Raw genomic sequence first — 24,768 nt, 5'->3', positions numbered from 1 at the left:
TTATTGTAGAGATGAGGTCTCGCCAAGTTGCCCAGACTGGTCTCGAAACCCGTGGGCTCAGGCAATTCACTCACCTCGGCCTCCCAAAGCGTGGGATTACAGACTGAGCCACTGAGCCTGGCCAACCATGAACTATTATTGTAAAACTATAAGAAAAGGATTGGCAGTAGTGGGAATCTGCTGGGGGCGGGGGGATGCCTCATCAACAAAGGTATTTGCATAATGAGCATTTGTATACCTAACCCTGAACTGTACCCCACATCTTAAAAATAATTAAAAATGAAATAAAAAAATAAACAAAAGCTCAGTGCCAGTTGGCTCTTGAAAAGACTTATGGAAAACATTGGATATAAATATAGTTATGAATATACACTGAGACAGTCATTGCTCACTGAAAACAGTAATCCCAACACAGGTCCAACTGCTTTCTAGAATTCTTACAACAGAACCTTCATAACTTTGTTCATGGTAGCATTGACTCCCCTTGGTCTAGCCTAGTTGTTTTTGGCAATGACAATCTCTTAAATTTTGATGGATGAAGTTATCAAGTGCAGCCTGAGCAGCATCAAGAGCATATTTTTGTTTGCCTTGCAAGTCCTCATTGAAGTCTAGGTGAAGATGACAGAGACATAGGTTTGTAAGGGTCCAGTGTCTGCTGTTAGTGACAGAATCATTCTAAAAGATAATCGGAAAATCTTTGGATCAAAGTCTTCCCATAACAAGTTCAGGTATCTTAAGAAATGCTGCATATTACAGTCTGATCATATCCCAGAAGGCAATTCACTGCTATGGAGACAAAATAATGCTTCTCAACAAACTCTCAGCATTTATTACTATAGGCAATCCATATGTCATAAATAATTGGCATTATGCTGCTATTGTGGTAGCAGAAACTTTGAATAGAACCTGGAGTGCCTAAGCAATTTTGAGGTAGTCTTGTAATATTTATATTGCTCTTTATTACTGCCTTTTTCCATTGAAAAATAGGTGTCTGGGAATTTATATTGACTAACCTGAAGTATATTTCCCCTTTTATAGCCTTCTCAATATTGGGATAGATTCTAAGCCATCAGACACAGTTTGTAGTCAATAATTTCAAGTGAGTAACTTCCAAATGTGTGAACATGCACTGTGGCTAAAATAATGGTTTTATCTCAAGATAGAATTAAGATTTTTTTTTTCTCAGCTTAGGAGTCTTCAGGAAACCAGCTGAATGGTATTGAGTCTCAGAGCATCAATTTTAAGATGAAAGTTTGAGCTTCAAGTTGTAGCTCTTTTTCACTTGCTATCTGTAATATTTTAGGCTGAATTTATACTGTCCTCTAAGCAGGATACTCCTTTGGTCACACAATTTTTAATGTTGGTCATCAGTCCAACAAGTTAGGTATAAATCAGTCTTCATTGTTGTAAAAAACAAATGTTTATGCCACATTGAATCATTATAGCCTATATCTACAAAAGTTACAATGGAATATACAGAAAATAGAATTAGATGCTAGAAAATCTTTATATACAGAAAAATACTCATTTCCTTGTGGAGTTTGATGAATAATGATTTCCTGAAGATGTCCACATGCTACAGAATCAGTTATAAGCTTCAAAAGAGATCAATACCAAAAGACTTAAAGGCCTGCATATGTATGGCATTCCATTCTATCTAGAGGACATAATCTTTACCTCTATAAAGCAAAGAGTGGTGTGTACCTATTGGAATGCTTTCTCTTTCTCTGTATTATGCTACTGAGCGTTGAAACCTACTTATAGATTACATAAAGAGGGACTTTGCATATAAGATTAAATGAAGGATTATGAGATGGGAAAATTTCCTTGAATTATCTGAGTAGGCTCAATATAACCACAAGGGCCCTTATTAGACGAAAGCAGGAAGGTCTTAAGGCAGATAAGATGTAAAAGGAAATGTGTAAGTGGAAACTGAGGGAAGGAGACAGAGGGATGTGGGGTCACAAGTCATGGAGTTAGAATAGCCTCTAGAAGCTAGAAAAGGGAAGGGATTGGATTCTCCTCTGAAGCTGCAGAAACCGTGCCAACAACTTGATTTTAGATTTCTGACCTCCAAAATTGTAACGGAATACACGTGTATTGTTGTAAACCACTCAATTTGTGATCATTTTGTGATAACAACTTAAATAGATAACCAATACACCTCATTTTTTAATCTTTCCATGATTATATTGCTTGAGATTGCACAATCTGGGTATTAAGAATAAGTGCATGTATTAGGTATTAAGAGAAAAATGAATTTTTTTGTTTGAGGTTGATAACTTTAAATTTCTCTGTTTCCTCCATTCACATAAACACACTAACCACATGCATGTACATAAGCTAACCAAAAAGAAAGTCAAAATGCCTTTCCTTCCATTTGAAGACAGTGAGATACCATTTACAAAACCAACCCAATTTTCTCCTGCCTCCAAGTTAAACTAAAGAAAAGCAAAGGATATTGTACAAAGAGTCAGTGTATAGAATAACTGTACTGTCTAGAAGTTCTTCTCCGTTTTAACTCCTTTATAAGTGCCTCTCTCCAGAGGTATAGTCTGGAGGAGAAAGGAAGCTGATACTAATAGATATGAATAAGTGAAGTGGAAATCACTGGGGTTTAGTTTAACTTCAGAAGATGATCCCAACAGAAGAGCCAGATTGCATCACCCAGGTGCACAACGGACAAGATATACTATTTAAGGAGTACAGACTATTGAGAATGGAGCAGGAAAAAAAGATTTCCCATGGTAGAATGAAATAGGAAATCTGGTAAATAGGAGAGAGTGGAGCTTTGGGGGAATTATATGAACCTAAAAGATAAACTTTGCAATGTCCAGGTGGAAAGATGACATGTAAGAAAGAGTACAATGAAAAAAAAGATGCTTTTATTTTGTTTTTCCTTTAATTTTATTTATTTAAAGATGTGGGGTACAATTCAGGGTCAGGTATACAAATGTTGATTATGCAGGCACCCTTAAGTATTGAACAAAATTTAGTACCTGGGACGTGAATAGCAAATATGCTGAATTATTCTCCACTCACATAATTCAGTGTAAGCTTTTTGCAATGAGCTGCTTTCATAAAGACAGTAATTTGCCTGAAGGTAACCTCTAGGAGAGGTAGGAGTGCAGTCATTAAATGGCAGTCTTGCTGGTCTTGTGAGATATCTATAACCCAGGAAATTCATCATGAGTCTGGGACCTGTTCCTCAGCTTTTACTTTGTAAATTTATCTGAAAACTATCAGGCTTGGAAAATAATTATTTATATCAGTGTTTCTCAGTATATTAGATTCACCAAGAAACTTTTTTAAAGAGCCAATGCCTAAGCCTCATCCCTGAATATTCTGATTTATTTTGTCTGGAGTATGTTTTAGGCACTGATATTTATTAAAAGCTCTCCAGGTGATACTTATGTACAGCTGCTGCTGAAAGTCATTGATTTTTATTAACTAAACTCATATTTTTAAGCCACAACAATAATCACAGCTACTGCTTGCTGAGTGCTACATGTCCACTACAGTAATAGGCTCTTTACGTACAGTTTGAGAGTAAGTGTTATTCTCAATAGACAGATTTGAGAGATAAAGCATAGTTATAGTATTTAAGTCCAGCTTTGATTTCAAGCCTGGGCTCTTAGTGCTATTTAATTCATTAATTGATAATAGGAGGCATAGGTGACAGGAAAATCATTAATTTCCCTTTGAAACTTTGAGAACCCAAACAAAGGCATATGATTATTTGGTGAGCACAGAGTTAGAATCACAGAGGTTGATACTAGCTTAAGTAGCGTACATGCATCAGGGCAAGAGAACTTGTAAGTTGTCCATCTGCTTTTGAGGAAGACTCTTGTCCAGAGAGCTGGACCCAGCTGCAAAAGTTTCTTCTTTGAATGATACTCCTGGGATTCTGAGGCACCTCACTCACTGTTCTCCTTCTATAGGAATTCAGATCTACATTGATCTCCTATTACTACATCCTTTTAGATATTAGAATTAGATCCAGCTTTTTGTGTGATTTCATATCCCTTTGGTGACCCTTGGGAAGAACTTTAATGTCCTTAATGAATTAAGAAAGGATAGTTTCTAAATATTTGTAACTGATTTTTTTTTTTTTTTTTGCTAAAATTGTATAACAGGCATAATAGATATTTTTGTGCAATAGCATAGATACAAGTCATGGAAGGCTCTGCATGGCATGTTAAACAATGTGTCCTTTATTCTTAATGCTATGCCTGGGGTGGGAAGGGTGGTGCTCAGAAATTTTAGGCATGAAAGGCATATATGGTCAGATATTTAGAATGAACAGCTTTTGAGACTACGTGGAGGCTGCTTGAGGAAAAGGAGGAGAAGGAGACTATGGAAGAGAGATCAATTCTATCAGCACAATAGAAAGATGATGAGAAAGATGGAGAAAACAAGATTGAATCTGAATCATATTTGTAGGATAGATCTTCAATATTTAGTAATTAATATTTGGGAAAGGTGAGGGTTTCTGACTAGAGTAATTGGATGAAGTCTTTCCAGTCATCATCAAGAGGAAGAGAAACTGACTGGTCAGGAGGAGGATGAAGAGGAAGATGCATGGTATTCAGTCTGAAATGGAGATATAATAACAAGAAGCAAGATCTTAGGGAGATTTAGTATGTCAGGTTGGAAAAAGGTTTGGGAACTACTGCTGTGATATAGTGTAGGAGGAAATGCAGTGATACAGAGTGAGCATTGGGAATTGTTGATTCACTCTTACAGTTTTGCCTATAGTGTAAGAAATAGAATGATTTATTTTCAAAATGAACCCTGAGCCATGTTTAAATGCCTTTGCTGAGTCACTTCCTGCTTCTTTGTGCTTCCTCTTCGAGGGCTTTTTACTTTGGTGGGCTACATGTTTAAACTTTTGACAGAATCCAGTCAGAATAGTAATCCTGTATCCAATCAGCAAATAGGACATGTAAATGAGATAATTCTGTAAAACCAAACAACATGTAATATGTAGGTGTCCTATGGCAAAGCGAGTAACTCCTGCAAGTATTACTCCAATGAGAAACCAGGAGAGACATGCATTTTAGGAATAAAAGTGCTGATTCTTCCTGGCTTGATGTGCCTGCCCACCAGACACTGACCTTGCAAGACCTCCATTAAAGTCTCGCTTCTGATGCAATCCATATCTCTGTGTCCATCCTTTGATTTTGGACAGGTGAGTTCGTTTCTCACAGTACCAGTTCCACTAATAAAGATGATAACCTCTAACATGTGAAATGTGTTATACATCAGTGCTAGGTTTCATGCTTTATGTTTAATTCATTGTCACATTTAATTTTTCTCAGAATGATGCAACATATATACTGATACATCCTCTTCTTACAGAAGTGGAAAATAACAAATAATTGGGTCCTCTACTAAATGATGACTTCATCCAATACTATGGAATTTTTAATGATATTGTATTTCCCTTTAACCCTGGAACAGTCTTTGGCACACAGAAAAAAAAAAAAAAACCCAAAATGATGGCTAGATAAATGGTGAAAGTTACATCTTACAGGATTACTCTTATGACAGAGAATCTATGTAATAGTCACGGGAATAGTAAGAAGAAAGGATCCTTTTGGTAAAATCTTACATTTATGAAGGGTTGAGTAGGCAGATGTGGTTAACCTAGAGAAGTGATTTTTAATTTATAGTCTATAGGCTTCTTTAGAGAATCTGGTAGACATCATAAACTCTTTTCCTCAAAAAAACAGGGACACACACACCACCACAATTTTGACAGATACTGGATTCTGTGATTCTACAGGCTAAAGACGTGTCCTGATATTCACATCCCTCAGTTCTTTTCATAATTGTCCTAAAGTGCCCCTGCTTTTCGGCAAGAAAAAATTCTTATCTCATTACAGTCAAATTTCGATGTAGCTAGAATTAAACATTAGTGCTTTTTGAGGCATATACATATATGATTTTTCTCACTTCCCAATTCTAGCAAATCTAAGTCCTTCATTAAGTTTACTTTTTGGAGGCTTTTGAGAATTCTCAAGTGGGTATCCCGAGCCCTACGAATATGGGCAAATTGCTTACACCTTTAGTAAATTGTTGGTTATCCATAGAGGTCAATTTATCGTTGTATATATTTAATAACATATCCATGAACTGCTTCTTAAAACTAAAGTTATGTACTCAGGGAATGTAAATAAATTTTAATATCAGTCTGAGAGAAACATAATTGGGATGAGAATGTACTGCCAAAATAATTATATAATAGACTACAAATTATCATCAAATTACTATAAATTGAGATCCATCATTATTTCATTGTCAGAATTTATTTAAAGTAATGAACTTATCAATTAACTGGCTCAAAGACTATCAAAGGACTCAAGGAGCTTTAAGAAAGAATAAGCTGCTTAATTAATTTCTCATCTCTTTAAGTATGCCTACTAAGTACAAAGTTATGAACAAGATCTTTTTATCTGGACACTAGTAAGAGGATTCTTTTGTTTGTTTGTTTGTTTGTTTTTGAGTTGGAGTCTCACTCTGTTGCCTAGACTGGAGTGCAGTGGCCGCTCCTGGCCACTCCAACCTCGACCTGCTGGGCTCCGGTGATCCTTCCGCTTCAGCCTTCTGAGTAACCGGAATTACAGGCGCGTGCTACCACGCCTGGCTAATTTTTTGATTTGTTGTAGAGATGAGGTTTCGCCTGCCCAGGCGGGTCTTGAACCGGCAGGCTCAGGTAATCCACTCACCTCAGCCTCCCAAAGCGTCGTATTACAGGCTGAGCCACCGAGTCCGGCAGATTCTTTTTTTTTTTTTATTGTGTTTTTATTCTTTTTAAATTAAATTGAATTTAATTTTAAAGATGTGGGGTGCAATTCAGGATTAGATATACAAGTGGTCTTCATACAGGTAAAATTTGGGTCTCCCTTTGGTCCTCACTTTGCCTGGTTTGAGATCAGGTACTCTTATTGATGTTATGTCTTCCCTTCTCCCCATCCCAACCCTACTAGCAGTATCCTGCTGCTGCCAATCCCTTTCTTATAGCATTATGGTAAATGATCAGGGTCTGCTTATGAGTGAGAACATGTGGTACTCAGTTCTTTGTTTCTGTGAGTAAGATGATTCTTGATCACGTGCATGCATAGAGGCTCAGAGCTGAAGGGAATCAGCAAGATTTGATAAGTTTATTTATGGATGAGGCAACTAAGGCAAAGAGGAATCAAAAAACTTGCTAAAAGTAGCATATTTAGAGAATATGAACAACTCAGGTGATGTGAGTGTCAGACTCTGGCCTGAAATTCAAGACCTGTCAATGAGTTTCTGACCTGAAGCCTCATTTTTCTCATCTGTAACATAGAGGATTTTCAGAGGATAAGAAGAGATCATTCCAAACACATAGCATATTCTGGCATATAGTAACTACCAATAAATGGTAGTTATTTAATTGTATTAGGGAAAGAGCGGAATTTGCAAATGGGTCTCCCAACTTTCATTCTAGATTCTAGTCACAGACCCTTACTGCTTTATAAAGTAACTTCATGGTTGTAGGCCAATTTGCAGGCATTGGGCAGCTTTACACTTGTCATATTTGTTTTCAAGGGCCCTTTTTGGCCTTCAGGAGGCAGAGGTTTGGGTTTTTGTTCTTGCTGTTGCTTTTACTGTTGTATCTCTATCACCTTCAATCAGTGCTCAACAACAAAAAATTGAATGAAAGAATAAATATATCTACTGTGTCCCGATCACAGTTTCTGCTTGGCCATGGGCATTTGATATAATCAACATTTCTTGAGAACTGGTGTAAAACTAGAAATGATTGGGTGTTTGAGAATAAGATGAAACAACTAGATTCAAGAAAGACGAGGTTTAACTAAAATGTGTTCTAGCTTTCGTTACTGTGAGACATCTTGTATATAACAGTAGCAAGGAAGGCTACTACCTTTTCCTTTTAAATTCTGAGATACATTTCAAACCCAAGCCTGCCACTTGCTGGCTTTGTGACCTTGGGCAACTTACAAAATCTCTCTGAGCTCTGTCAGTTTCTTCTATAGAGAAATTTCTCATAAAATTAAATTAGTGATGCATTTAACCTATTTAATACAGTTGCCAGCATACAATGTCTTCTGCAAAAAGCAGCCCCTAAGGTCTTTGGCTTACTGTATGTGTTTATAATAAAAATGATAGACATAGATATGACTTAGTGGGCATAGGTTTATAACCTCTAACATTGCGCAGTTGTGCGTGACTCGATGTTTCCTATTCCGAGAGATAAAGATTAATGGCTGCTTCTGTCTTGTGCAAACAAGCAACAGCACCTATCTAGCCACCTCTCTTTGCCCTCATCACAGCCATTGGGCACAACATGTATGAGGAAGGAATCAATGTATAAAATTATTTATTAATCAGCATTGCCACTGCATTTCCTAGCAGAGGGAAGCCAGTCATTAAAACATATTTTCTTCCTGGCCTTGTTTTAATGTTAATTGAAAGAGAAGAAATGGGAGGGGAGAGCAAGAGTGTACAAATGTTGACAGAAGAAAACACAGTATAGGTCTACAAAATATTTTGGTACTAAATGTTTTATGGAAATTAATGACTCAATTATAGCTAAATATTCATTGCCACAAGTGTTGTGGGAGGAAAAGTCCTTGTAAACGAGAAAGCAGTTTTCCTGAGTCGGAAATGGGGTGTTCAGGCTCACCCTGGTTGCTCTCCAGTTCAGGAAACTGATTCAGTGCCCATGCAGATTCCTGCTGGATAGAGCACGGCAGTGTCCCCTCACTCTCCATCAGAGAACCATTAGGATTTGGGCTACTGTCCTTGAAATAGTTACTTGCTTGCTCAATCCTGCTATGGGATTTAAAAGAGTCTCTGCAGTTCTCCAAAGAGCCAAATTTATTTTCAGTAACTAGAGTCTTAAGTTCCAGCGCATTACAGTTTCTAAATAATACAGAATTTTGGAGTTAAAAGAAACCTTCTTTTCAAGGAAACTGAGGCACAGAGGAGCAACTTGCCCAAGTGTGCTTAATGGAAGTGAGAGTATAGCAGACTGAGAGGGGCAGAAGGAAGATGATTTTGGAGGTTCGTTATTGAAAGTATTTAGCACAGTTCTTGGTTCATTCATTCATTCATTCATTCAGTTCATTTATTCATTCAACTCAGCTGTACTGAACAACATTGTGTGTCAAATGATGTAGTAGGTGCCTGGGATTTAGGGAAACAAGACCAAAAATGCTTCTGTTCTCTTGGAGCTTACAGCATAGTAAGGGATACAGAAAACACATAAGTGGGTGTTTATTTACTACAGATTTTTATTTTGGTTATAGAGCAAACTAAGCAGAGTGCGGGAACATAGGAAATGAGAAAGGAATGCCTTCTCTTTAATCTCTCAAGAGATAATCATGAAGACTTAGATAAGGTTGACTTTGTATAGAATATTCCAGGCTTGGACAACCACAAGTGCAAAGACTATAATGTGGGGTAAAAGAGTGTATCACATGATGAGGCAGGATGCTCCTGAAATGAAGCGTTGGATACCAGAGGTGGCCAAGAAGACTGGAGAGAGACAGGGTCAGATCATGTAGGCCATGGTGTTTTCTACTAAGGCCATGCTCCATATAGTAGATAAAATTATTATCTTAGCCTCATTTTTCAATTTCACTTATATTAAGGGTAACACCAAGCACTGTCCCAGGCACAAGTTGGGAAATTCATATGTAGAGCTTTCTTACCCTTTGCATTATTCTTTAAAGTCATCTCCAGTCAGTCACTCCCTCTGTAAAATCACACTCAGTATGAGTGAGGGAGTATGTGTGAGGGAAAGCGAAGAGTCAGAGTAATTAGACTTGGGGTAGAGAGAATGAGGAGGAGCAAGGATTTCCACACTGAAGGCAAATTAAAGAGAGAGAAGCACCTTGCCAAGCATTGGGAACCCTTCTGGGAGTTGGTGGATGGATAAGGGAAGACGCGGACACACGTGACCTGTGGTTGCTGGAGGTACTTCTCCCTCTGTGCAAATTCATGGAGATAGTTTGTTCATATGAAAACCCTACTCTTCTGTAGCCTAATCAAGTCTTAATATTTGAATTTCAAACTAATTTGGGGGAAATAACTTTTTCAGATTCTCATCATATAGTACTTGTTCAATATGAATAGAAATAATTACTTTGCTGGAGTGATTAGCATGTCCAAGAATAACTATAGACTTTTCCCCAATTTTTACTTTTAGCTACATGTCAAATAACTTTTTAAAAGTATGTTTGATTTCTTATTTAATAATACTAAAAACTAGGGAAATATAATAAAGATACAGGGAGAAAGCCATATTGGCCCAGCAAAGAACACATTCTTAGTACTGATTTTAGTCACAAAAAATATAAAAGCTGTTAATACTCATCTTTTCTAAAGAAGCCTGGCAGCACGTGGTTGCGTTTTTTCCTAGACATTTCTGAAAGCCTACTTTAGGACAGTCATTCATTTTGATTGAAGGTCCTTCACAGTAAAGTGAGCACATAGGATCTGAATCAGGTGGTCTGGAGACCATTTGGCAGCCTGACTACTGAGAGAGTGACCTTATATGGGCCATTTACCTAATCTGAGTTTCAGTTTCCTCACCTCTGAAGTGAGAATCTGGAACTTACCTCAGGGAGTTGTTTGATATTGTATACCACGATTATGTAAGATGCCAGACACCTTCACTGGAATCTCATAGGGCCCTCAATAAAAGAGATCTCTTTATTTCCTTTCTTTTCCTCAGGTAGAAAGATTGATTCAGTGGTGGCCAGAATCAGGACATGGAACTCCCAAGTCCTCAGTCTTTCTAGAAGGACCACTCAGTCTTTCTAGCAATGCAGCAGGTAAGATCTCCATGTTTGTTTTTACAAATTGTTGCCTAGGGCTAATGGAACAAGTTAAGCAGGATTGTGTAGAGTTTTTTGGTCTTATTTTGACCAGAATGGGAAAGCCCTGACATCTTTAATGTCCTATTTCAAGCACAACTGGCTCTGGAGGTCCAAATGAAGCTCCAGTAAGCCAATTTGAGTCTTCTCCTACGATTTTGAAAAGGGCACTTGCACTTTTACATGCAATATGGTAGAGTTTTTTTGTTTTGTTTTGTTTCCTTTTTTTGAGTTGGAGTCTCTCTCTTGTCGTCCAGGCTGGAGGGCAGTGGTACACTCACGGCCACCGCAGCCTCGACCTGCTGGGCTCAGGCAATCCTTCCACCTCAGTCTCCCAAGTAGCTGGAACTACAGACACACACCACCACGCCCAGCTAGTTTTTGTGATTTATTGTAGAGACGAGGTCTCGTCAAGTTGCCCAGGCTGATCTCGAACCCCCAGGTTCAGGCAATCCTCTCTTCTCGGCCTCCCAAAGTGCTGGGATTACAGGCTGAGCCACTGCACCCGGCCATGGTAGAGATTTTAAAAAGAGTTCTTTTTAAAAAAATATTTGCAGATTATTAGTTTAGAATGAAAACTGGATGAGCCATCCCTTTTGTCCCTTCCTCCAAGCCTCACAGCCAGTATTGCCACTGAAATGAATAGAAACTGTAAACACAGGATAAACTATGATAAGACAGAGGATAGAGAGAAAAATGTTTGTGTCCATGGCTGGTGCAAAGATAAACTAATCTCACTGTCCCCTGTTCCCCCTAGATTTTTCTTGGGAGTTCTGCTCTTAGACATTTGGTTTTTTTTAATTGCTTTTTGAGCTATGTATTCCCTAGGCTACCAGAAAAGAGCTGCTTTTATCAAAGGCACTTTAAGTCCACATTTATTTAAATAGAAGAGAAAGTCTAGCAGTCCTTCCCATGCCCCACCAGGCCAGCCTTTTGGGAGAGATGTGACCATTTATGTGAACCAATTGGGTATCTAATGAAGAGACATCTCAACAGCAAATCATTCTCTTAAATGCAACAGAAGTCCTCAACCTCTGTTACAACAGGCTCCTGGGAAGGGATGCTTCTTTGCATTTTGAGGGCAAAAATAAACATAAAATGTGCATTTTGAAGGCAAACATAAAATCTGAGTGTTTTTTCTCAGTGAGTACCCACATTCCATTACACTTTAATGAACGGTAGTAGTACTCTCAGATGAGGCCTTAAGATAAAGGGTTAACAATTGTTTATTTACCTTTAAAGTTCTTTAGTTGTCGACATTACTGTGACATGCTTTTTTTATTTAGAGACACTTTTAATGTCTAAAGATTTGTTAATGCCACTATAGTCTAGAAGTAACTAGCAGATGCTCTTCTGCCTGACTGGAGAGGCAGCGTCTCATGGTAGAGGAAGCACTGACTGTGTGACTTTGGCAAAGTCATTTTTACCTCTTGCAGAGTGTGAGAATTGGATATGGCAATGTTTGTGATTGCTTTCAGCTGCAACTTTAAATATGTTCTATAACTCTGCACAGTGTAATCATCTCATGGACAATAGAGACATCTGGTCAACTTTTTTGATTATCTACTTTCAGTGCAATTAAAAACTTAAGTCTGAACTCAATGTCTGTGGAGAGATGCTCTGTAAGTATGAGACGGAGCACTGGAGAGTGAGGCCAGATGACTGTCTGAGAGGGCCTTTCCCAGGGATTACAGAATCCACAGTTCTGCATTCATGTGGAGGGACTGATCTACTTAGGAAATGACTGCCCATTACCAACCAACAACACAGCAACCCCAGGCCTTTTAAACAAATAATTACAAAACAGCTTGTGTTATTTTAGATAAGAGCATTGCCTTATGCCGCAATAATCACTTAAATATAAAGAGATGTCCCAGTAGGCCACATAAATATAACCTGGTTATGTTTTCTGACTTTCCTCCAAGTTCAAACTCCTGATCTTTTTTTACATTAATGCTTCTGGTTTAAACATCTGGCCAGCCTTTCCAGATGTGGATTATAAGATGTTTAACAGTATCCCTGGCCACTATCTGCTAGCTGTTAGTAGAGTACCCCTCTCTCAAATATGACACCTGGAAATGTTTTCAGATATTGCCACATATCCCTTGAGGGCAAAATTACTCTGGATTGAGAATCACTAGTCTATGCTTTTTTTTTTCCTTCAAATTTTTTATTTTCTTTTTTAAGCATAAGACCAAGTGCTCAGAAGTTGTTACCTTATTGTTATTATTATTCTGAACATTACTAACATCTTTCATTTATATAGGCTTTCACAATTTACCAAGTGTTTCCACCCACATTATCTGCAGAGATTAATGCATGGCAGTTCAACGTCTAACACAAATTAGAAGAGAGAAGTATCGTTACTGTAACTGCTCCTGTTCACCTTTTTGCTGTGCTTGGAATCCTGCATGCTTGACAAAAGAGGTCTTACCATGAGGAAGATATATTTAGGACAAGTCAGGCATTGTGTAAATGAGATCTGGCTCAGTCTTTTCAAGAGGCTTTAAAAAAAGGGATATTTAATCACCTTGAAAAATGATATCCTTCTCCTCTCATCTTCTGGTAGGATTCACATTCTACTCAGTATATACATAAAAACACACATCGACAATTAGACACTGACAGGTGGCTTTAGTGAAGCCACATGAACTCCCTGAGCCCCTTGGCTCTTTAAAATGGTCCTAAAAATTCTAATTTTTACCCTAAACTGGACTGCTGCAATTTTGTCATGCTGCCCTAAGTGTAAACTAGATGGTATTTTTGAGAAACAGCAAATAACATTTCCCCTACACTCCCACCTCCTCCCTAGCCCTCTTACCTGCTTAAGGATTTCAGCGGCTGTTTCATGTGAACAATCAAATATCACATAGAACTCCTTGCCCTTCTTCATCTCCTTGAGTAAAGGCTTGGCATCTTTATTCCCAGAGGGCAGCTGGCGGATTTTGATTTTAATGTTATATCTGGAGGGAGCTTTGATGAGCTCTTGCAGACGAATTAGACCTAGAAAATGACATCCAATCATGCAACAGAGACTGTTCTGTGGAAAGAGTACTGTTTATTGCCATTTATAGTCAAACTCGTATCATCTTCAAAATGTATCAGGTGGTCACCTTCCTAAAGGTTACACTATTGACTTTCCATTTGTCATTCTTCTATCTGTGGTGAATTATACTATTTTTCCTTTGTGGGTATATGTGGCTTGGAAGCACAATTTTCCCAAGAGTATTTTAAAATTTATTTAGAATGCAGTTGTCCTTTTCAGCTTTCAGCAAGCACCTCAAATCTTTAACAAATCAAGCCTGCAGCTGTGAAACTTTTGTAGACAAAAAGTTACTGGAAGTTTTAAAAAGTGTTCATTTTTATATAGATCACATCTATACACTTAAAAAACCAATAGAATATGAGGATTTCTTGAGGCCATAAACTCCAGTCAGCTTTCTATGATATATTCATGAATTGTTTACCAGCTAATTAGTTGGGCTGCATTATATAATCTTTCAGATCCTGGCATATAAACTATTTGTAAATGGATTATTGTATTCTCTTGTTAATGTGTTTGCATGTTAAATTTAAAAAATCTTTACTTGATTTCTTTTTTAAAGACCATAGGACTTTTAGAGCTTATGATAATAAAGGATCAAAATTATTTATAAATTCACCATTGGTAATTATAGCAAAGTCTATGCAACCAACTAACTTTGCAGAGGATGTTTGATTTAGCACAGTTATGGATCTACTGAGCTGCACCATTCTCTAATATAAATGCTTTACTAGGGCAGGGAAACCACTATATAAAGCTTCCATCGTATTTTCTCTAAAGTTATCTGCTGCTTGCTATACTGCATAATGTTGGCTCTCACTCAAGGACTTCCACTACACTGAAAAATTGACTTTTTTTTAAGCATGCAGTTCTATGCCTTCAGGATTTGTCATCTTTAAGTAATCAATAGGAAATATTAAGCTTTATAAGTATTAAGATGGAAATTGTGGTATGCTCTGTGTAAGACAGCATAGTTCCAGCTACTTCCAGACTTGAGGCATTTTTCTTTTCTTATTTTAGTTATGCATTTTTTTTGTTTGTTTTTGTTTTTGTTACAAGAAGGCATATTTTTGTGGTTCAAATGAGGAAAGGGTTCTCTACCACCATAGTTAGGTCTGATTCTGATGTATGGTGTATTTATAACAATACCGCTCTTCAGAGTCAAATGAGTGGGGGTGACAGGGGTCTTGTAGAACCATATCAAGATTTAGTGCTCATTATCCATTTTTCTTTTTACATGAAAAATTGATATTGTTAGAACAATAACCTTCCTGGACTTTTACTCCTTTTCTAATTCGTAAATGTGGCTGAAGACTCTCAAGTACTAACAATGAGCCACTTGTCTTCTCACTTCCAGAGTCACATGTCCTAAACCACTGAGGAGGACTAAACATGGAATAAAATATAACACATGGACTCATACATACGTTATTTGTTATGTGTGTTGATCTTCACAATAATCCTTCAATGACAAGCATTATTACCCTCATTGTTTCAAATGGGGAAACCAACGCCCAGAGCAATTAGATAATTTACATAGGGTTACAGAGATAGTTGGGGTAAACCCTGGATTAAAATAGTTGTTTGTGAATCCAATACTTTACCTCACTGTCCTGATTTGTAAATACAAGTTGTTGGCGCCCAGGGAACAGATAAAGCATAGGAATGATAAAATGGGGAAAAATATAAAAATCGGGACCCATTTCCCTTTATTCTTCTCTTCAGGCTGACCAATTCTCTCTCTTTCTCCCTCTCTTATTTTCTCCTATCACCCTCTTGCTTTGTAATCACATCATTTTTTCTTTCTTTCTTTTTTTAAATTTTTTTGTGAGCATGACTGTAAAGGATATCCTAATTTGGCCTTTTATAAAATAGAAAATATAAATCATTTAAACGTGCATTTCATGTGGAGGCATCACACTGCCTGACTTCAAATTATACCACAAGGCTATAGTAACTAAAACAGCATAGTACTGGTACAAGAATTGACAGATAGGTCAATAGAATAGAATAGGTAATGCAGAAATAAAGTCACATACCTACAGTCAACTTATATTTGACAAAACCAATGAAAATAAACCCCATGAATACCCTATTCAATTAATGATACTGAGACAACTGGCTAGCCGTATGCAGAAGAATGAAACTGGATCCCTACCTCTCATCACATACAAAAAAAACCTCAAAATGGATCAAAGGCTTAAATATAAGACCTAAAACTATAAAAATCTTAGGAAAAAACCTAGAAAATACTCTTCTGGACACGGGCATTGGCAAAGCATTTAGGACAATGACCTTAAAAGCAATTGTGATAAAAACAAACAAAAAATAGATAAACAGTACTTAATTAAACTAAGAAGCTTCTGCTCAGCAAAAGAAATAAAAGAGTAAACAGAAAACCTATGAAATGGGAACAATATTTGCAAATCATACCTCAGACAAAGGACTAATATCCAGAATCTCATAAGGGATTCAAACAACTCAACACAAGGAAAAAAAAAAAAAACCCCCAAAAGTGGGCAAAGGACATGCATAGACACTTTACAAAAGAAGAGGTACAAGTGGCCAACAAACATAAAAAAAATGTTCAACACCACTAATCATCAGAGAAACTAAAATCAAAAGCACAATGAGATATCACTCTATCCCAGTCAGAATGGCTACCATTAAAAAGTTAAGGAATGACAGATGTTGGTGCATTCATGGAAAAAAGGGAATACTCATTCACTATTGATGGGATTGTAAACTCATTCAACCTCTATGAAAAACAGTATGGAAATTTCTCAAAGAACTAAAAATTGAAATGCTAGCAATTTCACTACTACCCGAAGGAAAATAAATCATTCTATAAAAAAGATAGTGTACTCATATGTTAATTGCAGCACCATTTACAAAAGCAAAATCATGGAACCTAAGTGTCCACCAATGATTGGATAAAATGTGGTATATGTACACCTGGGATACTACACAGTCATAAAAGAAAAATGAAATCCTGTCTTTTGCAGCAACACGGATGGAGTGAGAGAACAGTATCCTCAACTAACTCAGAAAGCCAAACACCACATGTTCTCATTTATTTGTAGGAGCTAAATGGCTGCAAAGATGGATAGAAATAATAGACACTGGGGACATCAGTGGGGAGAAGCAGATAGAGTATTAGAGTTTAGAAGTTACCTATTGGTTCATTGTCTGGGTAATGCTCACAATGTTTACTGTCTGGGAAATGGACCTCATGAGACCCAATCCCCACCACTACCCAATATGTCCATGTAGCAAACACGTACTTATACCCTTTGATTCTAAAAGAAGAAAACTCAAAACCAAAAACAAATTTTAAAAATACAGCATAACAACTAAAAGAAAAAACAAACAAAAAGTGCATTTCATATGCAGCAATGAACTGCTCTCTTTTTTTTGACTGAATTGAATGTTAATCTTTAAGCACATCTTTCTATCATGATGATTTGCCACACATATTTATGGGATTTAAAGTTGACATACATGTTCTCACTTTATCCATTCATTGTTATGGGAAAACATGTCCTGGATGCTCATTAGATGCCAAGCTTCATGATAAGCCCTAGGGATGCAAAACACCATTACCTGCTACAAGGTCCTCACAGCCCACAGGATAATTTTATCCCATCAACTCTCTTGAGGTAGATGGGGGATCAATTACCACTTAATTTTATAGATTATGAGCTGAGGCTGCTTTAGGCTGAAGTAACTTGCTCAAGGTTATAGAGCTAATAAGTGGCAGATCCAGGGCTTAATGCCAAGTCCGCTTTCTGTTACCAAATTAAGGGCTCTTTCCTCCAAATCAGTGGTTTCTCTTGCCTTTGGATTTCAGATGAACTCACTGAATGACTATCTAACTGACTGACTAACCATATAAATAAATAACCGCATAAGTAAACAAAGAAAGAAAACTTTAAACCAGCATAAAACGCTAAATTTTTATTTGGTACATGAAGTCATTAATAAGCACACCTACAATCATCAGTGACCGTCTACTTTCTCAATTGTTTCCTAAAAGCAAGTACATTTTAATACCAATAGAGGGAAAAGGTAGAACAACTCAGTACAAGAAACCAGTTTCTAATTGGAATACATTTATCTTTACAAAAAACTCACAGGCCCCTGCTATTCTCATTTTGCTTGCATACAGGTAAATAGGCTTCAGGAAGGGGGAGGATGAGCAGATTTAAAGATTACAGACCCAAACTGGGAAAAGAACAATGAGCAAGAGACAGTGAGGTTTACATTTCTCTTCCTGAAACAATTGTTTGCTTAAGAAAAGCCTTTCTGCCTTCATTAGCAGAGGATGTAGAATTTACAATTCAAACGGTGCAGTAGAAAAAATTTAGAGACCCCTTTCCCTTATATTTGCATTTTGCAACAATCCATCAATCATTCATATTTCATTGTAACGAATAGTTAAAAATTATTTGCGAAACAAATAATTACTTCAGGGAAAAGAAATTGATTTAGGCATAACACCTAGCTTTGCTAATCCTGTGTTTGGTTGCCAGCCCTGATGGACTGACCCAGCCCTGCCAGGACTCCAGTTGCAGAGAAAGGTAATGGTGCATGTAAAGCTGGAAATGTGATGGTTTTTTCCTGGCCTACTAAGGTGGAGAGACATTAAAAATAAAACGTAGATAAGAGAACCAGACAAACCCAATGGAGAGACATTCTACAGTAAAACTGATCTAGACTTCAAAAATGTCAATGTCATGAATGACAAAGAAAGGCTTTAATCTCTATATCAAAGAAGACAAAAGGGATGTGACAACTAGATGTCATGAGTGATTCTGGGACAATTAGGAAAACTGGAATAATGCTTTATATATATATATATATTTCCAAGAATGTTTAGATAACAGTATTATGTCATTATTAAGTTTCTTATACTTGATAATTGTAGTAGTCATATAACAAGAAAGGTCCTTGTTCTTAGAAAATTCACGCTAATGTATTTATGGGTAAAAAAGGTCAAGATGTTTGCAACTTACTTTCAAATAGTTCCACAATAATACTTAGTGTAATTTTTATTGTCAATATAGTTGTTTTTATATAGAGAGAATAGAGCATTAAAACAAATGTGGTCTGCTGGATGTGGTGGCTCTCGCCTGTAATCCCAGCACCTTGGGACATGGAGGCGAGAGGATTGCCTGAGATCAGGTGTTCAAGACCAGCCTGGGCAACTTGGCGAGACCTCATCTCTACAATAAATCAAAAAAATTAGCTGGGCGTGGTGGCACATGCCTGTCGTTCCAGCTACTTGGAAGGCTGAGGCAGAAAGATTGCCTGAGCCCAGTAGATCGAGGCTGCGGTGAGCGTGATATTGCACTGCAGCCTGGGTGACAGAGAGACTCCAACTAAAAAAAAAATGTGTGATGGTTACAACTGAGGAATCCAGAAGAAGGGTGTATAAGACTTTATTGTACATTTCTTGCAACTTTTGTCTAAGTTCAAATCTTTCTAAATAAAAATAAAAATATAAAATAAATATATAAATAAAAAATATCATAAGTTCTTCCTTCCTCCACTTTTATCCTCAAGAATGCAATTAAGAATACACCTTTGGTTTAAAAATGCTTTGGAGAAAGAAATCTGTTTATTTCACATGGGTTTGAGTTAGGCTCTGCAGATAGAGACAACTTTTAAAAATGCCCCAATGTCCAATTCTAAACACTTGCTTTGGCCACCTATCTATTCAGTGTGCTCTGATATGACACAGAAAAATGCTAATTTGAATGTGCATTGAGTTACTTGGGCAATAGGTGGAACAAATGGAGGAGAAAGAAAACAAACAAACAAAAAACTCTATTTCCAGTGAGTGATGAAAATTTCCCATGCCTTATCCTTAAATAATAATAAACTTTGCTATTTAGATTGCCCCCTTTTATGAAGTATGCAACACGCTTTATAAATAGCTCAATGAACCTTAGAATATACCTCTGAGGTGAATTGGTGTCAGTGCTATTTTACAGTGAGGAAAGTAAGGCACAGTGAGGTTAATTGTTTGGATCGGCCCTGAAAATGGGTCACAAATGCCAGGAATTGGAAGGGACCTTAAGGTCAAACCCCTACTTGATGCATGAATCCCCTCTACACAGTCGCTGCTGAGTACCTCTCAGTGTGAGAAATTCTCTGCCTTACATTGCAATACAGTCTATTTTTGGTTAGCTGTAGTTATATTTAATGAGTTTCAGTTCAAAAGAAAAGTACCTATGTTTTCTTGAGTCTTAATCCAATTCCCTGTTCGTTAAACCACATCAGTGGGTTTGATGCCATTGAAATGAATGTAATAAACCACTGGTACCCAAAGATCAGGTTGCACATTTTAAATGCTAATGTCTTCTTCATTTGAACTTAGAACCTGCAAAATGGCATTTCAAAAACTTGTTGATATATTAATATACCCAAATCTACTAGCATTCTTAAGGGAATTTGTGCATAAAGTGTGCGTTCTCTAGACAGGAGGAAAAAAATCAGAACTGAGGAATGGAAATGGGTAAGTGAGTGAATTACCTGGGGAAATACAGCACTTTTAAGTGCAGATCTTCATACGAATGGTTTTTCAAAAGTGCAACAAAAAAGACTAGATGGAGTCTTTCCAAAAGAAAAATCAAGTCCCTTGATCACAAAGGACCCTGTAGAAGAATCTAGTCAAAGTATTTGAGATTAGCTGTGTTACAGTCAGCACCCCCAGTATATTTGGGTCCTGAATTCTGTTTAACACCAAAGTAGCTAAAAATGATGTGCTTGGCATGTAGTATATAAAGATTGGTTTTCTGGGCAGAATTCTGAAATTTTAAGTAAGGGTCTAGCCAGAGGACTAGGATGGGGGATACGAAGAGTAGAAAAGAGAGAAGGCTGAGAAAAAAAGGAACTATAATTTTGTTGGTACTAAGCTCTAAGGATGTTCCATCTCTCAGCTATTTTGGGTGGAATCATGGGAAGGCACGTAGCAGAAGCGTTTTGAGTAGTGTAAGTGGTTATAACAACATAGTGGGGGCGAGTTATGACTGTGAAAGCTGAAAAGATTCACTTATTTTTTTATTTGGAACTGATTGTGTACAGAATATCCTTCATTTTGGCTTAGTTGTTCCATACCAAAATGTTAATTTTCTCTATGTTCAAATTTTGGCTTCTGTCAAGATTCTTGGTTCTGGACAATGTATTATTTCTTTTTCCTATGGGGAAATAAAGGAAATACATACGAACTAAGTCACTATTTAAATACAGCCGTAAGAGTGACTATTTCACTTATTCATAGGATGACTGAGCACGTTAAATGAGTTAATCATCCAAAGTATTTAGGGCAGTGCATGATACATAGTCAGTTCTCAAGAATTGAGTTACTGTCATTTTTGTGGTTTTCTCTTCTCGTGTGTTTTCTCCCAGGGTTTACCATTTCTCTCAAGCACTGACATTTCTATGTATGCTAATCTAATTTCAAATTAATCTTCATTGAAAAGTTTTGAGACTATGTTTGGAGTGAGACTAATAACTCTTTATTGTAGGCTGCTCTTATGGCTATGATATGTGTTGAGAAAAATGACTTAGGGTAACCATAGAAAAATTAACTAACCTCTCAAGAGTCACATGTTATAAGTTCAGGACTATGGGTATCTGTCTGGAACTCATTTTCTTGATGTACTTATATAGTCGCATCTATAGGCTGAGGAATCTCAAATTTGTATCATCAGTCCAGACTTCTTTCCTGGACTCTTGACTCATGTATTAACTGCCTCCTCATACTTTTATTTGGATGCCTAATAGATACTTGAAACTCAAACTTAATGTGTTCACAACTGAACTCCTCATATCATTCTTATTCTCGCAATCAAATTCTACCTATAACCTGCTCTATCTCAGGTGATGACAACTCCATCTTTCACTCATGACAAAAGGTTACAGTCATCTCTGACTCCTCTTTTGTTTTTCTCTCTACCAATCAACACTCCTTCAGGATATTATTAGTATTATTTTGGGTTCATTTTTTATCCTTTTATCGGAAGGTATGAATTAAACCATAACCTGCTTCACCTGCTTCAACAGCATGGCATCAGTATGTTCTCAGAATGAATCATGGTTTCCCTGTTCTAATGTACCATTTAAAAATAAATATATGCTATTTATTTTATGTCTAAGGAAAATAATGTGTTTTTCTTGACATATAACTTAATTGAAACACTGGGCGAAACCTTATATCTCAGAGGAGTTTGCAGTAGGAGGGAATATACTTTTCCTTACTCTTGTTAAATGAGCTAATCTCTCGAGGCAAACTTCTGGAAACTGAGATGTCCCAAGTTTCTCATATAATTGAGTTTCTTAAATCAAAATATATGTCATGCAGACCTAAAGGGAGTGCTGGATACTCAATAAGGTATCTTAAAATAGTAGCCAAACTAATAGATTAAAATAATGCAGTTGAGAACACGTGATATTTGTACAGTTTTCTCAAAGACCCTACAGTGTTTGACCCATCGTTCAAATATACCCCCATGTCATCACACAAGTGGAAACAAAGAAAAGATCATGGATACATAGTAAAAGTTTGCAAATGGGAAGCACATTCAACTATCCCCAAGATGTTATGCTAACTCTGTAATGAAAATGTTTCCAGAACCTGACCATGTCTTACTCTTCTACTGTATCACCTTCATCCCGGCAGGCTGCCATGTTTCTACATTTGCCTCTCTAGAGTATATTATTAATACAGCAGCCACAGTGATTCTTTTTCTCTCACTAATCCTTAAGAGTAGTTTCACTCTATCCATGGTTTCACTTTCTGTGATTTCAGTTACCCATGTTCAACTGCAGTCTGAAAGTTTATGAAAATTTCTAAAGATCAACAATTCATACATTTTCAGTTGCATGCTATTCTGAGTAGCATGATGAAATCTCACACCATCCTGCTCTGTGCCACCTGAGACATGGATTATCCCTTCATCCAGCATTACCACACCGTGCTACCTGCTTGTTTGCCACTTGGTAGCCTTACTGGTGATCAGAGCTACTGTCACAGCAGTTGTGTTCAAGTAACCCTTCTTTTACTTAATAGTGACACCAAAACTCAAGAAAGTGATGATGGCATATTGTTATAATTGTTCTATATTACTATTGTTGCTGTTAGTTTCTTACTCTACTATCTAACTTACAAATTAAACTTTATCATAGATATGTATATACAAGAAAAAACAATATATACAGGGTTTGGTACCCTCCGTGGTTTCAGGCATTCCCTAGGATGCCTAGAGAAATACATTCTTGGAATGTATTTCCCTTGGAAGAGTGGGCACTTCTGTAGAGTGTAAATTTGATCCTGTCACTTCTCTGGTCGAACTCTTCCATGACTTCCCATTCCAGGCTGAGCAGAAACCCTTTCAGGCCTCTATGACTTACAAGATCCTTCTCCACAACCTCTTCTACCTCCCTTCCCCTTTCACTCTGATCCAACCACATTGGACTTCTTGCTGTTTCTCTGATATACCAAGCATACTTTCACTTAAATATTAGCTGTTGTCTCTGCCTAATACTTTCATCTCCCGGGTACCACATGACCTACTTCTTTGGCTCCTTTGAGTCTTTGTTGAAACTTCATCTGTGCCATGTGTCATGACCTTAAATTCTGCAAACCACACTTCCAGCTTCCAGATTCCCCTCATCCTGCTCTGCTTTTGCTTTCTTCCACAGCACTTATCTTTTAAAATTTTAATTCATTTTATATGGAATGAAAATGTTTATGATTTATTCCCATAGAATCTAAGTTACTTGAAGTTAGGGGTTTTCTGTCTGTTTTGTTCGCTGATATATTATAAGTGCTTAGAACAATGTCAGGTATATGGTAAATGCGCCATAAATATTAATATTTGTGGATTGATAGAATCTGACAACATGAGTGAAGGTGAAGAGACACGCTCTATGAGGGCATCAGAATGGGACAATGCAATGGCAGTTCAGGTATTAAAAAAGCAATTTACCCAAAGAACTAGAAACAACATTAGGTGCCATGCAGGGCAACCTCTTGGGTACTGCAGGATTCCTCATTGGGACCTACGTGTGACAGAGGGTCCCAAGCCTGGGCTTGAACTCTTTAAGGGTCAGGGGACTAAATCCTTTGGGAAAAAAGCATTCTCTCCCCCCCCTCCCCCACAAGAGCTCTGGTGGATAGAAGTCCATTCATTCAGTGATACCAAAGTGGTTTTCCTCAATCCTCTATCCATGTTGTCCACGAAAGGCCAGAGGACTCAGCCAGAGTTTCTTCCATTTCATAGTCCTTCAGATATTTGTTGGCAGCAGCCATCTACTTTAAATTTCTATATATCTATATTTTTTTCACTTCTGTAGCCTAAACATTTTAGTTTAGCTTAGTTTTCTTAACATATTCTGTAGATGAACATCCTCAATGTCTGCATACTTATAATGAAGTGAAGACTAGGTTCATTGTGAATTTGGGGAAGTAGGCTTTTCCACAGGGTAAAAGGTAGAACAGAAAAGTTCCTATTTGAAGCACCTTCTTTCTTCTTTTGTTTACATGTCTTTTTGTCTAAATATTTAGCTTAAGAAGGTCTATCATAGCTGGGCTCAGTGGCTCAGCCTATAATCCCATGCCTTGGGAGGCTGAGGTGAGTGGATTGCCTGAGCCTGTGGGTTCGAGACCCGCCTGGGCAACTTGGTGAGACCTCATCTCTACAATAAATCAAAAAATGAGCTGGGTGTGGTAGCGTGCACCTGTAATTCTAGCTCCTTGGAAGGCTGAGGTGGAAGGATCGTCGGAGCCCCAGCAGGCCGCGGCTGCAGTGGCCGGGGGCGGCCACTGCACTCCAGTCTGGG

At 37.5% G+C, this 24,768-nt stretch overlaps 1 protein-coding gene across 1 annotated transcript in view; it reads right to left on the bottom strand.

The window, feature by feature from the left end:
* Positions 1-24,768, bottom strand: part of GRIK1 (glutamate ionotropic receptor kainate type subunit 1) — a gene marked incomplete at its 3' end in the record, with an annotated part of 308,353 nt that overhangs the window by 9,445 nt on the left and 274,140 nt on the right. Inside the window, exon 4 of the mRNA XM_008061876.1 lies at positions 13,699-13,880. Within this exon, the coding sequence (XP_008060067.1) occupies positions 13,699-13,880 (182 nt within the window). The remainder of the gene's footprint in view (positions 1-13,698; positions 13,881-24,768) is intronic.

The sequence above is a fragment of the Carlito syrichta genome, unplaced genomic scaffold (assembly GCF_000164805.1).
Source record: "Carlito syrichta isolate Samal-C Ts95f unplaced genomic scaffold, Tarsius_syrichta-2.0.1 Scaffold305632, whole genome shotgun sequence".
NCBI lineage: Eukaryota > Metazoa > Chordata > Mammalia > Primates > Tarsiidae > Carlito > Carlito syrichta.
This window is presented reverse-complemented; position numbering and strand designations above follow the sequence as displayed.